Here is a 12,984-nt window from a genome sequence, read left to right on the forward strand (position 1 = left end):
GCCTTGAGTGCAGAGGCGCAATCTCAGCTCACTGTAACCTCCACCTCCCAGGCTCAAGCGATTCTCCTGCTGCAGCCTCCTGAGTTGCTGGGACTACGGGTGCGTGCCACCACGCCCGGCTAATTTTTGTATTTTTAGTAGAGACGGGGTTTCACCATCTTGGCCAGGCTGGTCTCGAACTCCTGACCTCAAGTGATCCACCAGCCTTGACCTCCCAAAGGGCTGGGATTACAGGTGGGGCCACCGTGCTGGGCCTGGAAAAGTATTCTTTTAATGTGAAGCCTGGCATGCAATCCAGGATGAAAGCAGCTCAGTAAAGGCACCACAAAAAAGTGGACAACAGAGGGTATGATGGTTACTTTGTTTGCCTCTGGATCCATTCTCCCTTTGTCTCTGCCCTGCTCTGTGGCATAGAAAGCTGAACTCTATGGAATCTATCACCTGGGCTCCCTTGTTCTCTGGTTTACACTTGGTTCAGCCACTGGGAGGCACAGCAGGAAATGGGAGGGCAGAAGGGGAGAGAAGCTCCCCACTTGGCCCTGTTCCTGACTGTGGTTCTCTGCTCCCATAGTTATAGCTCCCTGAGCAGGCTGCATCTCCAGTTCTCAACGTGGCCCTAGTCATTCTATTTCCTCTAGCTCTCAACTCTTCAGGCCTTGGGGGATCACGGTTTTCCTTTGTGGCTAGTCCCATTGTTGCTGCTAGTGCTGCAGCTTCTCTTAATCCTCCTCTGGCCTCTAGAAATAGTCTTTTATTGTATAAATAAAATAGCCTTTTTATTTATAAAGTTTTTTCAAACACCCCTTTGGGTGTGACTCCTTTTCTTGCTAGGACCTTGACCAATGCAGATGTTTCTGCAACATTGGCACTTTTACCCCTTCCCACTTTCCTGCCCCCTTCATTCAGCACTGCTCAAGATAGTCTCTTTTCTGGCTTACTGGCAATGTTTTCCAGTGACTGGGTGGCAGGGTTGTGGTACGTGGAAGGAGCACAAATTTGGACACCCAAAGCTGAGGTCCAATCCCAGGTTCTGTGCTGTGCGTGTGTGTTTTGGGTCCTTAACTTAATTTTTTTTTTCTTTTGAGACAGACTGTCGCTCTGTTGCCCAGTCTAGAGTGCAGTGGTGTGATTACAGCTCACTGCAGCCTCAACCTCCCAGACTCGGGCCATCCTCCGACTTTAGCCTCCCAAGTAGCTGGGACCATTGGCACATACCTCCATGCCCAGCTAATTTTTTTGGTATTTTTATAGAGAGGAGATTTCACCATGTTTCTCAGGCTGGTCTTGAACTCTTGGGCTCAAGCAGTCTGCCCACCTGGGCCTCTCAAAGTGCTGGGATTACAGAGGTGAGCCACCGAGCCTGGCCTACTTAAAGTCTTTTTACCTTAATTTTCTCTTCTGCAAGAAGGGTATAATAATGCCACTTTACCTAGTTGATACTCAGATTAACTGTTGGTAAAATGTTATGTAATATAAGTGAATTTTTAATGCACAGTCATGATTTTGGCCCATGATCTCACCTTTACTTTGCTAGTCTCATGAGTACAATGTATCTAAAATGCAAGGATTCATTGCATTTGATATTTTGATGTCTTTTTATCCTAGTCATGTGCACTACTTTTGAGAATTTGTATGCTTTCAAAGCTAAAGGGTCAGCAAGAAAGTACTGATGGAGCTGTGCAAGAACTATGTGGACAGCTTTTGTCCCTTTTAGGTGGCAATTATGTGAGACCCAAGTATATACGGGAGGTGGAAGAGTAGAGAACAAAGGGCTAGAGTTATGCACATCTTGGCTCTGTTTTATCTCCCAGGGTGGTGGTTCTCAAATGTGGTCCCAGGACCAGTTGCATCAGCATCACCTGGAACTTGATAGGAATGCAAATCATTTTGTGTTTTTAAAAAGCCCTCTGTGTGATTCTCTGATGCACACTAACATTTGAGAACACTGTCCTAGGAGGAGTGGCTTTGCTACACTTGGGATACTTCCCCTAGGCCGTCAGTAAATTAAGAGATACTCATGGCCAGGTGTGGTGGCTCATACCTATAATCCCGGCATTTTGGGAGGCCAAGGCAGGAGCATCACTTGAGGTCAGGGGTTCAAGACCAGCCTGGCCAACATGGCGAAACCCCATCTTTACTAAAAATACAAAAATTAGCTGGGCGTGGTGGCAGAAGCCTGTAATCTCAGCTACTCGGGAGACTGATGCTGGAGAATCTCTTGAACCTGGGAGGTAGAGGTTGCAGTGAGCCGAGATCGCGCTACTGCACTCCAGCCTGGGTGACAGAGCGAAACTCCGTCTCAAAACAAACAAACAAACAACCAAACTCTCACTACCCAAGAGAAAGCCTTCTGTATGGGAATCAGTGGGATTAGGTGAATGGGTATATGACTTTGTATTTCCCGTAGGATATTTCAGGGCTTTCGTTTATGTTATCTATTTAGTTTTCTATTTACTAAGATATTACACTGACTCCTAAGTAATTGAATAAAAACTTCATGCTCATAAATATGGAAGAATCTCCGTATAATAATGTGTTTTTACTTCAGTTTGGTACAATATAGGTCAAATTACAATAGCTAAAAACATAATTGCTCAAATAATTGGTCAACAACACAGTTAATCAATAGGCAAGTTTTCTGTTCCCCAAGTGAGCTTTTAAGAATAGTTTATCTTAATAATACTTCTTTTATTAAAATATTTACCTCAAGTTGGACTCACCTATTTACCCCTATATGATTCTGTGGGGCAGGGTCAGGTAAGTGGCTGCCCAAAACTATATATGTAGGTCATTAATGTAGGTTCAGAAATATAATTCAACCATTACTATATTACACAGTAATTTTGGAGTTAAATTAGTTTGGGTTCTAATCTTGCCTTTATGTACCTTTGAATAAACTCTTTGAGCTTCATCTTCTTCATCTGCAAAATACTAAGAATTTTTCCTTAGTCGTTTGATTGATTATCATTTTCTCTTTTATTTAACAGCTGGAAGCATTTACTAATTTTTTTGCGAAAGATGGTTGTAAGACACTGAAATTTTTGTACCAAGAAGGAGATGTACCTGGTATTGGTAAGAATTTTCTGAGGGCAGTGTGCCAGTAATTAGTTCATGCACGTTAAAGTGCAGCATATTTTTCCTCTTATACATAGATAATCCTTTATTTATAAAGAAAATATTACCAGAAGTTTATGTATAAGAAATATAGTGTCGCAAGAACAATACATTCTCAGCCCAAATACATATTTCAGGCCTTGCTATAATGTCTTCAGGAGAAAACATCCTTGTAGAAATCACTGGCCTCTGCTGGGAATACACATTTTCATTAGAATTTAATTGCATTTTCCCCGAAACAGGTGGAGCCATTTTGTCCAGATGATTAGAAGTGGTGGTGAAACCACTCCAGAGCCCTGCAGCTACCCACTGTGGTCCTATCTCAGCATCTTGTGCCTGCTGCAGCTGTCACTTGGAATAGCTGGTTTTCCCTACTGTGCATATTATGCCTGAACTAATTAACATGCTACCAGCTTGTTAAAACTTTGTTTTAATAACTAGATATGTGGGTTTCCCTTTTGGTCTGAGAGTACTCATCATCAGAGTCCTGTGGATTTACCTTCAACACATCCCTCCCGTTGCTTCTTTCTCACTTGGTTCCTCTGCTGCCTTAGGCTAGGCCTTCCCTGGTGTTCCAGATTGAAAACCAGTATCTCTGTAATCAGATTCTCCCTCTGAAATTCGTACTGCGTATTCCTGCCAAGTATATCTTTTATTGTTCTGCTGTTTATTGGATTGGGTCCACATCTCATTTATTCAAGGCCTGCTGTCATCTGGACACGCAGTACTTGTCTAGTCTGATCTCCTACTCTTCCAGATGTGAATTTGCTGCTCCCTTTAAGCCCCTCTTCATTGTTTTCTGCATACTAGAGTTCTTTCTTTTCCCCTTCTCTGCTCACCTGGCTTTTTCAGATTGCCTTTCTTCTCTCCACTCAGCATCCCCTACCCGGCTCCTTCAGAACACCTCCAGCAGAGCCCTTCCCAGGGTGTTCCAACCCATAGCCATCACTGTTCTCCAGATCGCTATCTCATTTAAAGTATCCATGTAAATATAGTACTTGATTGTGTTCTTCTACCTTCCTCTAATTGTTTAATATATGTCTTGCTTCTTCGATAAAATATGTAAACTCGCAAATAGTGACTAGGTTGGCTTTGTGGATTTTCTGTCTCTCACAGTTCTTATTGTAGGAGGATTATTGTGTGGTCTATATTTTTATAACTTGTTAAAAATTAAAACAATAGCTGAAAATTATAGAAAGATAAAATATCTATAATTAGAAGCAAAATACAGTCCCACTCAGTTGGAGAAAGCACTGTTAACTCCTTAATGAATATTTCTCTATAACTGGTTTATATACATATTTTACAAAAATGGGATCCAATTCTACATATTATTCTATGGTGGCTGTTTAATTTTGATAATATTGTCTTCTTTATGCCAATAAATACATTTATCCAATTAAAATGTTAACATCTGCATTTTATTTCATTAGGCTGATATAACTGTAATTTTCCAAACTGATCTCTCAGTAGAATTTAGGTTGTTTACAACTTTTTGCTCCCTGAAACAATGCCTGAGTGAATATTACTGAATACAAATCTATGTGGATTAGGAATAAATTTTAGGAGAAATTCTCAGAAGGGAAATTGCCAGAGCAAAGGGTACACATATTTTTAATCATTATTTTTGCTACTTACAAAAGTACATTTATCAGTTTGGTAAATATTCATCTACATTTCTTTGTTGTTGCTGTTGTTTTTGTTGAAGCAGAGTCTCACTCTGTCACCCAGGCTGGAGTGCAATGGTGCCATCTTGGCTCACTGCAGCCTCCGCCTCCCAGGTTCAAGTGATTTTCCTGCTTCAGCCTCCTGAGTAGCTGGGATTACAGGTGCACACCACTGTGCCCAGCTAATGTTTTGTATTTTTAGTAGAGACAGGGTTTCGCCACGTTGGCCAGGCTGGTCTTGAACTCCTGGCCTCAGGTGATCCACCTGCCTCGGCCTTCCAAAGTGCTGAGATTATTGGTGTGAGCCACCACACCCAGCCTACATTTCTTTCTTATGTGCATGTGTTAACATGTAAATGCTTATTATCAGTTAAAAATGTGGTTATATAATACATTTTATTCTTGACTTGGTGTTTGCATTTGACAGGGTAGCCTAGACATTTTTCTGTGTCATTACGTAAAGATTTACCTCATTCAAAAAATTCGTTATAGTATAACATTCCATTATACAGCTGCATTGTGATTTTTAGAAATCATTCCCTATTGATGGTCACATCTCTCCTCTTCATCAGGAAAACTTAAGCTTGTCTTATGTCTTATCAGACAGAACTGTGTCACATGGCTATCCTGGGGGCCAGGGAGGCTGAGAGAGCAGTTTTCTTTCTAGGGATGAACACAATGGGACAAAGTCAGGTTTTCTTAGCAAAGAAAAAGGGGAGGGTAGTAAATCCCTGTGGAGCCTCGATGAATGGGCATTTGGGCTCTTATATTGCTACGTACCATGTATCAGGGTTCTTTGGCTGCAAGCAACAGAAATAGGTCTGGCTTATATGAGCAGAAAACAGTGTTTTGGGAGGCGGAAGGTGGATAACAAAATTTGGAACTAGTTGAACAATCAGGTCTCGGGAAGGACAAGAATAGAGCATTTCCACAGATTTCAGGGCAGTTTCTTTAGGATTCATCAGTAGACTTCCATCTCTCAAATCCCTTTTTTTCTTTATGTGTGTTCATTCAAGGTTTATATTCTTGCAGAGTCTAATTAGTCTAGTTCTTACATGCCCACCTTTACAGAGCCCTGGCACTGGTATCCTCCAGAATCACAGGGCAGGAGGAATCTCCCAACCCCCACAAAAAAGAAAGGCGGGGCAGACAAAACATTTCTGTGGCTTTGTGATGTGGATTTTCTATTTCTTTCCTTTTTTATTTTTTTTTGAGATGGGTCTCACTAGGTTGCCCAGGCTGGAGTGCAGTGGCCTGATCATGGCTTATTGCACTCATGATCTCCCAGGCTCAAGTGATTCTCATGATCTCCCAGGCTCAAGTGATTCTCCTGCCTCAACCTCCTGAGTAGTTAGGACTACAGGCACATGCCACCACATCTGGCTAATTTTTAAAAATTATTTGTATTGACAAGGTCTTACTGTGTTGCCCAGGTTGGTCTCAAACTCCTGGGTTCAAGCAATCCTCCTGCCTTAGCCTCCCAAAGTGCTGGGATTACAGGTGTGAGACGCTGCACCTGGCCAATTTTCTATTTCTTTTATTACATTTTAAATTGGCTATTGCTGCAAATAGAAGGCTGTTGATTTTTGCAAGTTAATATTGTGACCAACTATCTAACATAATTCTCATATTTTTAATAGTTTTTCTAATTAAAAAAGATTGATAATTAAATGTTTAATTTTCATTGAAATTAGTTCAAGGAGGGATTTAATAGAAGGTAGATACAATGAGTGTATTTGGTACAGGAACTGGACCTTCTTGGGGGAGTCAGTGAAGGCTTCCTGAGATGGTGCCATTTCAGCTGAGATCTGAAAGATGAGTAGGAATCTGTAGGTAAAAGGTTGGGGATGGGATAGGAGAACAGGTTGTATAAGGCCCTGAGGCCAGGCCAAAAGGAACAGAAGTACAGGGTTCAGGGAAAGGTACCCAGAGGAGGCTGCAATTTAAGATGCAATTATTAGCTGGGCACGGTGGCTCATGCCTGTAATCCCAGCACTTTGAGAGGCTGAGCCGGGCAGATCACTTGAGGTCAGGAATTTGAGACTAGCCTGGCCAACATGGTAAAACCCTGTCTCTACTAAAACTACAAAAATTAGCCAGGCATGATGGCGCGTGCCTGTAATCCCAGCTACTTGGGAGGCTGAGGCACAAGAATCGCTTGAACCCGGGAGGTGGAGGTTGCAGTGAACTGAGATTGTGCCACAGCACTGCAGCCTGGGAGACAGAGCTAAAAAAAAAAGACTCCATCTAAAAAGAAAAAGAAAAAAAAAAAAAAAGATGCGATTATCGGCCAGGCATAGTGGCTCCATCTAAAAAAAAAAAAAAAAAGATGCAATTATTGGCCAGGCATGGTGGCTCACACCTGTAATCCCAGCACTTTGGGAGGCTGAGGTGGGCAGATCACCTGAGGTCAGGAGTTTGAGACCAGCCTGGCCAACAGTGAAACCCTGTCTCTAAGAAAAAAATAAATACAAAAATTAGCTGGATGTGGTGGCACACGCATGTAGACCCAGCTACTTGGGAGGCTGAGGCAGGAGAATGGCTTGAAGGGAGGTGGAGGTTGCAGTGAGCTGAGATTGCACTACTGCACTCCAGCCTGGGCAACAGAGCAAGACTCTGTCTCAAAAAAAAAAAAAAAAAAGATGTAATTATTGACAACTTCTAGTAGACCCCCCCCCAAAAAATTATTCTATGACCGTATTGAAAACTTCTTACAATAAAGTAAAACAGGAAACAATAGTGTAAGAGCCACAGTAACTTATCTCATTTGATTAGTTACGTGATTATATGCTAAGTTCTTGACTTTTGTTTTCAGAATGTGGTCGAACCATTCCTGGAGCAACTAAAGGGGCAAAAATGATGAAATTGTATATAGACAATGCAGCCCCGGATAAACTAAAAGGACTGTGCATATTTTTTGTTCGTTGCCGTAATGATGTTGCTATAAATGTTAAAACTATTCAAGAGGTATGTTTAAAAATTTCCCCAAATACATAGTTAAACATTGAATATATTTTTGTAGTCACACTTATGCTTTACTTTGCTTTCCCTTTTTAAATATAGGACTGAATTGAGTTCCAAGAAAATAAATGTGTTCATATATTAAAAAAAACGGAGAAATTGACTATAATAGAGCTTAGTTATATTGATACTTTAGATAAACTGCTTTCAATTTCATGAAAATTTCATTTCTTGATGGTGTGCAAATAACACATTTAATTTTGTTGATGTAAAGTATTAGTTACTTTATTTAACTTCCTCTTCACTCAATATTTTAACTCTTTTATAGTTTTAAAAGAAGAAGGGAGAGTTGTCCTAGAGCCTGGACATTGCTAAGCTAGTTCTGGGAAGGCAGGATGATGGAATGGGAAAAGCAAGAATTTTAGCCAGAGAGACCGAAATTTGCCTCTTAGCTTCACCACTGACTAATCACTGAAATGTGTCCTCTGGAAAGTTGCTCATCCTTTCTGAGACTTAGATCTCTACATTCTTAAATTGGGAATAATAATACACACCTGGCAAGATTGTAGTGACACTAAATGATAATAGAAATAAATTCTTATTATATTGCCTGACATACAGTAGGCTCTCGACAAATATTAGTTCTCTTTGTTATTCTTAAAGAGTCTTAATACCTTCTACGATGGGAAAGGGAACTGAAGTCTAATCTTGTTCCTTTTCTGTTATGATAAAAGATTGCTTGAAGAGAGCTTGTTTAGCTTGGTTTAAGATTTTAGGTTGGCAGTTATTTTTCCCTGACCCCTTGTAAATATTTCATGGTATTTCTTGTGGATGATGAGAGCACTCCTGTTAGTGTAATTCATAGGTAATCTGTCTTTTTTTCTTTCTGTTTGTTTTTGCTCTTTGTCTTCAAAGTCCTGTAGTTTCACCACAATGCCTCTATGTATGGATGTTTCCTCAAACTGCCTTCCATTTCATTAATTCTTTCTTCAACTTATCCATGATTTCATCCATTCATTTTTATAATTTAGCTTTTGTTTTAGCTCAGTTATGTGTGCATATAAAGAGAGAAAAAGTCCTTTTATGAAATAATATGTCTTTCATAACTGAAAAACTGACTTCTATGCTATTCTCCAGAAGCAACTATTAAACCCTTTTAATGGATTCTTTTATTTACCTGTATATCTCTAAATAATATGCTCAGACTGCTCCTTTTGTCAATTTAGACATTATCTGTGGCCAGTCGCTGTGGCTTACCCTGTACTCCCAGCACTTTGGGAAGCAGAGGCAGGCAGATCGCCTGAGCTCAGGAGTTCGAGTCCACCCTGGGCAACAGAGTGAAACCCTGTCTCTACTAAAATACAAAAAATCAGCTGGGTATGGTTGTGCACTCCTGGGGTCCCAGCTACTTGGGAGGCTGAGAGAAGAGAATTGCTTGAGTCCCCAAGGCAGAGGTTTCAGTGAGCTGAGATCAGGCCACTGCACTTCAGCTTGGGCTACAGAGTGAGAGAGAGAAAAAAAGAGACATTTTCTGTGGACTTTTCTCTCTGGAAGGTGATAATTTAGCCCTTTTTCTGCCTTCTGACCCTTGTTTCTCCATCCCTCTATTCTTCCAACATAGTTATATTCTGGTTAACTTAGCTAAATATTTGTTTACATCATTATAACTAAGTAAATGTAATCACAGATGGGCCATGTGGTGTAACAGTGGTTCTTAAAGTCAAACCCGTTTTCATCAGAATACTAAGATGCTAGTTGCCCTTTTCACCAATGTTGACATTTGACTGATGGTGCAGAAGCAATGGTGGGAAAAACTACTGATACCTTAACACAAATCAAGACGACATCAAACTGTATGAGTAGTAATTTTATACTTCATTGCCACACACTCACAGTTAAAAAACCAGAAATCATTTTTTTTTTTGTGGCCCTAGACAAGTTTTTTAATCTTAATTTTTTGGCTTGGGATTTCTAAGTCACTTAAGATGTATCAATTGAAATGTCACGCATGGGTGGGGGGCTTTTGATTTCTGGGCTTTTGGTTTCTTATGGCTGGTAATTTATTCCACCAAACTTGTAGGCAAGGGCTTTTCACCAGAAAAAAAAAAAATCATGGACAGGGCAACTTTCAACTGAGGATTTTCTTTACGCAGGTTTGATTCCACGTCCCTCACCTTGAATAGGCTCCAGGCTATTGTTCCTTTCCTATGCAGAAATTAAAGCATCAAATGAAACATCACTTTGATGAGCAAATATGGGAATAATTAAATTGGGGGCAGAATATATGTTTGTTGACTTTAGAACTCTAAGGTTCATAACCACTTAAGAGTCCCTAATAGTTTATAAAATGTATTAGTTGTCTATGTTTATTGCAATATAAAACAGGTTATGATTTTTCAGTTCTTTAGTGGGATTAGCATGTAAAATAACATTTAAACTCCACCCTTTCAGGAAGCGCTCTTTACTGTTCTGGATGCGTCGAAAGGACTCTTAAATGGAATTAGGGATATGTTGGCAAATATATTTCTACCAGCTGTTCTTGCAACAAACAACTGGGGTGCTTTAAACCAGTCCAAGCAGGGAGAATCTGAAAAACGTATTTTCACTGAAACCATCAACAGATATCTTTCATTTTTAGATGGTAAGTATAAAATTTAATGTTTAGCAAATTGCAAAAAAGAAGCAAATTAACTAAGATATTTCATAAACAGAGAAAAAGTTTCTATCTTAAAAGATGTTAATCAAAGTAATTATGAGACTTAGAGGCAAGAAATGAAATCATTAGAACTCATTTTTGAGGATCTTTGGTGGAGTAAGATATATTTTCTTTTTAATTTCACGTTATAGCAGGAGGAATCTCTTTCTATAATATTAATGAAAATTTTCACCATATTAAAGTATATACTTTATTATGAACTCTTAAAAATCTATACTTTTATTTTTTCATATTGTTAAAATGTACAATTTTATCAGTAAATTATGAAGTCATAATCTAATGATTAATTGGAATTATATTTCTGTAAAGTATTAGATCTTTAACATTTCAGTAATTAGAGCTTAAAAGTACACATTGACTTTTAACACATTGACATTAAATACTTCTTAATATTAAATATTATTTAATATTTTTATTAATATATTTAAAATATGTAATATATAAATTAGTATGAAATGTCTTTTTTTTTCCTTTTTAGGTGCTAGAATAAGTATTGAGGGAACAGTGAAGTTAAAGACAATAGACAATGTTAATTTTTCCAAACTGCACACCTTTGAAGAAGTAACTGCTGCAGCCAGCAACTCAGAAACTGTTCATCAGCTGGAGGAAGTGCTGATGGTGTGGTACAAACAGATCGAACAGGTGAATTGACTCAGACAATTGCATCTGGACTAGTAGTTTTCATGTGCATCCTAGCCATTGTATTTTGTCTCTAACAGCAAAGGGAAGAGGTGTCTCCTTTGACTTTCTTCCAGAATCTGGTTTGAAACTCAGCCAATTTTTGGGTCTAGAGCAAAATCATTCTTCTTTGTGGACCATTTAAAATCAATTTTAAGATATTTCTCACTTCAAGGAAGAAACGATAACAATATGGGTTGAGAATGAAAGAATGAAGAATCAGGAATAGCCAACATTTATCCCCAATAATGTTTAAATTGTTGATACTCTCCATAAAAGAGAGAGGGAAAGGACACAGTGAAGAGCCAGAGTGCTAGACACTAAATAAGTACCTCTTGGTCGATCAATGGAGTTGTCTGTGCTGTCAAAGAAGTTCAGACTAGGCTGTTTCACATCAGCATCACAGTGGCAAGCCTGCAGCTCTACGGTCAAATTTTTTCTGGCAGTAAGAAAAGTAGTGATAGGAATACAACATATGTCAATATTATGAGAGGCTCCAACTTACACTATAAACACTGTGAAAGAAAATCGGATATTACATAATTGCCCTAAACAGAAAGAGGACTCTAGGAACCGCCCCCCAGATCTCTAGTTCATCAGCACAGGACAGCAGAACTAAACAAGAAAATCTTCAGTTATGTGAGGATCAAGGGGAAAAAATCTTGACCAGGCAGGTGGTACAGAAAAGCGTTTCCAGTTTTACCTTTCTAGAACTATGTTAGGAGGAGGGCTGTGCAGTTAGAGTGGCAAAAATTGGAGGACTCCCCTAGGGTCTAGAGTGCTGGCCACAGCATTTGCTTCCAGGTGTCACTAGATTATTGAAATGGGTAATTGCCCACTGGATAACTCTTGCAGCCACCGTGCCCAGCCAAGACTTCCTATTTTTTTTTTGAAAAATCTTTGGTTACACTTGGAATTGTCAGATTTTTAATTGTTGCCAGTATGTTGAGTGTGAAATGATGTCTTGGTTTACTTGGTATTACCCTAAATACTATTGAGGTTGAGCATATTTAATGGCTATTTTGGTTTCCTCTGTGTAGAATTGCTTGTTTATATCATTTACCCATATCATTGCCTGTTCATATCATTTGCCCATATCATCCCTTTATTTGTTTGGATGGCTTGATGTTATCATACTACATTTTTGGAGGTTAAATAATATTTTCCTGATATTAATCCTATGTTGGTCCCCATTGTGTCATGTTTCATTTGGTATAGTGCCTTTAGTCATGTGGAAATTTAAGTTTTTAATTTAGATAAATATATTAATTACAAATGTTAATCCAGCCTCAACCTAGCTATACCCAGTGACTATAAATATAAACTCTGTGCTTTTTGTATTTTACTTATTAAATGCTTTCCTACTCCAGTGTTACAAAGGCATTCTCTTAAATTCTTTATTTATTTTAAATAGTGAATATAACACAAAAATGAATATGATGAAAGGAACAAACTGTAAAATGAACACCTGTGTAACCTTTGCACAAGTTAAGAAATAGAACATGGCTAGGCATGGTGGCTCATGCTTGTAATCCCAGCACTTTGGGAGCCCAAGGCAAGAGGATCGCTTGAGCCCAGGAGTTCAGGACCAGCCTGGGGAACACAGTGAGACCCTGCCTCAAAATAAATAAATAAAAGAAAAAACATAGACCATTACCAGCGCCTTAAAATGTCCTTGCATTTCTCTTCCCAGTTTTAAACAGCTTTTCTTCCCCCTAGTGGTAACTATTATCTTGATAATTATGCTTTTCAATTCCATGTTTTTCTTTCTAGTTTTACCCTGTCTCCTACATTTTCTTTTAGAAATGTTACCATTTTATTTTTAACATTTAGGTGTTTAATCTATCT

At 39.0% G+C, this 12,984-nt stretch overlaps 1 protein-coding gene across 2 annotated transcripts in view; it reads left to right on the plus strand.

The window, feature by feature from the left end:
* The window catches only part of DNAH8 (dynein axonemal heavy chain 8), a 322,731-nt gene that overhangs the window by 11,696 nt on the left and 298,051 nt on the right, over positions 1–12,984 (plus strand). Inside the window, exons 4-7 of one of the 2 annotated variants that reach the window (XM_054686792.1) lie at positions 2,988–3,072; positions 7,597–7,748; positions 10,194–10,383; positions 10,937–11,100. In XM_054686792.1, the coding sequence (XP_054542767.1) occupies positions 2,988–3,072; positions 7,597–7,748; positions 10,194–10,383; positions 10,937–11,100 (591 nt within the window). The remainder of the gene's footprint in view (positions 1–2,987; positions 3,073–7,596; positions 7,749–10,193; positions 10,384–10,936; positions 11,101–12,984) is intronic. The other variant, XM_063812416.1, reaches the window with a different exon arrangement.

The sequence above is a fragment of the Pan troglodytes genome, chromosome 5, assembly GCF_028858775.2.
Source record: "Pan troglodytes isolate AG18354 chromosome 5, NHGRI_mPanTro3-v2.0_pri, whole genome shotgun sequence".
NCBI classification, from domain to species: Eukaryota; Metazoa; Chordata; class Mammalia; order Primates; family Hominidae; genus Pan; species Pan troglodytes.